At 46.2% G+C, this 2500-nt stretch overlaps 1 protein-coding gene across 2 annotated transcripts in view; it reads right to left on the minus strand.

Moving 5' to 3' along the window:
- The window catches only part of ears2 (glutamyl-tRNA synthetase 2, mitochondrial), a 3871-nt gene extending 1649 nt beyond the window's left edge, over positions 1–2222 (minus strand). The window contains exons 1-5 of one of the 2 annotated variants that reach the window (XM_047151454.2): positions 1789–2222; positions 1301–1456; positions 929–1118; positions 370–842; positions 1–11 (exon numbers count right to left, since the gene is read on the minus strand). The exon at positions 1–11 is cut by the window's left edge and continues 98 nt beyond it. In XM_047151454.2, the coding sequence (XP_047007410.1) occupies positions 1–11; positions 370–842; positions 929–1118; positions 1301–1456; positions 1789–2095 (1137 nt within the window). In that variant the 5' untranslated portion in view covers positions 2096–2222. The remainder of the gene's footprint in view (positions 12–369; positions 843–928; positions 1119–1300; positions 1457–1788) is intronic. The other variant, XM_017457630.3, reaches the window with a different exon arrangement.
- Positions 2223–2500: the final 278 nt, after the last annotated feature.

Below are 2500 nucleotides of genomic sequence, written 5' to 3' on the forward strand. Positions count from 1 at the left end.
AATACGATTACCTAACACACACACACACACACACGCACACACACACACACACACACACAGAATTATAAGATATTACATGATGATTAAGATGATTTGCTGTGTCACTGACTGGACGACTAAATCACTAACTCAGACTGAATTACTGAATACACTGACTGATTCACTAACTGACTGACTGACTACCTCTCTCCCTCACTGCCTCACTCCTCAGTGACTGACTCTCTGACTGACTGCCTCCCTCACTGACAGCATCCCTTACTGACTGCCTCACTAACTGTCTCTCTGACTGCCTCACTAACTGCCTTCCTCTCTGACTGCCTCTCTGACTGCCTCCCTTCCTCAGTGACTGCCTCACACACACACACTCACTGTTGAACCCAGAGCCACAGTTAGTGATGAGGTCGAGCAGTGCCTCGGGCAGCGCTCCCTGCTGTCTGAAGTGTGAGATGTAGATGTCCCCCTGCCGTTTGGACAGTTTTGTTCCATCTGGGTTCAGTAGTAGCGGCAGATGAGCATAGGTGGGCGGAGTCGTGCGCAGGGCACGGTACAGTTGCAGGTGTTTACAGGTGGAGGTGAGCCACTCAGCACCACGCAGAACATGGCTCACGTGCATGTGTGCGTCATCGACCACGTTGGCCAGGTGATAGGTGGGGAAGCCGTCGTTCTTCAGGATCACAGGGTCGCCCTCGACCTCCCCCACTGCGTGCCCTGTCCAACCAAACACCAGATCCTCAAACGGCTCCGCCTCTGCATGGAGACCAAAACGAATGGCGTGGGGTTTGCCCTGAGCCAGGTTCTCCTGCACCTGATCAGCATGTAGGTGCCTGCACCTGTTATCATACCTGAAATACACACACACACACACACACGTTTTAAGGAGGAAAATAGGTGTTTCAGGTATGATAACTAGTGTGTGTGTGTGCACTACCGTGGTGTCTGTCCTCTATGCAGCGCTTCCTTCTTGAGCAGCTCTAATCTGTGATTGGTGCAGAAGCAGTAGTAGGCGTGGCCTGATTCTATCAGAGATGCTGCAGCAGCAGAATACAAACTCAAACGCTCAGACTGGACATATGGACCATACACTCCTCCTCTAGATGCACTCTCGTCAGGGGGGATACCTACACACACACACACACACACACACACACACACACACACACACACACACATAGCAGGACTGATTACTGATCAGTGGGATTGATTATCATCATGTAGGTAATGTTGGAGTGATCATGTTATTATTCTTTTATTGCTGTGGTGATATCAGTAATATTGACATATCGTCATGGCGATGTCGTACCCGCCCACTCGAGTGTGTGTTCGATGTCCTGTGCTGCTCCGTGTACGATGCGTGATTGGTCCGTGTCCTCCAGACGCAGGATAAACGTCCCGCCATGCTGCTTCGCAAACAGGAAGTTATAGAGCGCTGTACGCAAACCGCCCAGGTGTAGAAACCCTAACACACACACACACACACACACACACACACACACACACACACACACACAACACAGTCATATTCATGGTAAATGTGTTTAAAATTCTTACATGTTGCATGGTACATGAATAATTAATTAATTAATTAATAATGTTTCAGCTCTGTAGTATTTTCATTAGATTTCTGACCTTTGACCTCGAGGATAAAAAGCACATTTGAGTGAAGCAGATTTAATCAATGATAAACATCTCGATGAGTTAATTATTCATATTACATTCAAATCAGAGCGAACAGTGTGAACAGTTCTCTCTCTCTCTGTGTGTGTGTGTGTGTGTGTGTGTGTGTTTTACCGGTGGGACTGGGGGCGAATCGGACCCGCACTTCTCTCTCCGCGACACACACACTTCCGCTGTGTGTGTGTGTACTGAGAGTGTGTGTAGCGTCTCTGAGCCCCGACACACTCCGGACCGGGTTCTTATTTTTTAACTTATTATTATTATTATTATTATTATTATTAGTCAGATTATTATAAAACCGCGCACTGAATCTGGGGATCAAACCGGTAACGAGCACCGGACCGCCGACACCGAGGAACCGATACACCACCATTTTACACACACACACACACACACACACACACACACACACTTTAATCATGTGTCATTGAATCCGACAGCAATTTAATAGGCAAGCGGAGAGAACATGATCACACACACTCTCACAACACACACTCCACACACGCGTTTACATAAACACACGGTGTGTTTCAGCAACACGCAGCAGAAATGATGTTTCATAATAAAAGTCTACACATTTCATAATAAAAGTCCTTGCTGAAAAAAAGTTATGGTTATAATGGGAATTGTATTGGTTTTAATGGTCTAATGGAAATTCTAATGGTCCCTGTGCATCTCTGCAGGTAATTTATTGTCTTCTATTAGTGGCATGTTATGTCTAGTGGATACCATTAAGGACCAATGGTGGTAATAGTTGTAATGGTACTTGTAGTGGAAAGCATTAGAATCTCTCTGATGGTGTCTACTGTTATTTTTTTTACTCTGC

Source organism: Ictalurus punctatus, chromosome 26, assembly GCF_001660625.3.
Source record: "Ictalurus punctatus breed USDA103 chromosome 26, Coco_2.0, whole genome shotgun sequence".
In the NCBI taxonomy this organism is placed as follows: Eukaryota; Metazoa; Chordata; class Actinopteri; order Siluriformes; family Ictaluridae; genus Ictalurus; species Ictalurus punctatus.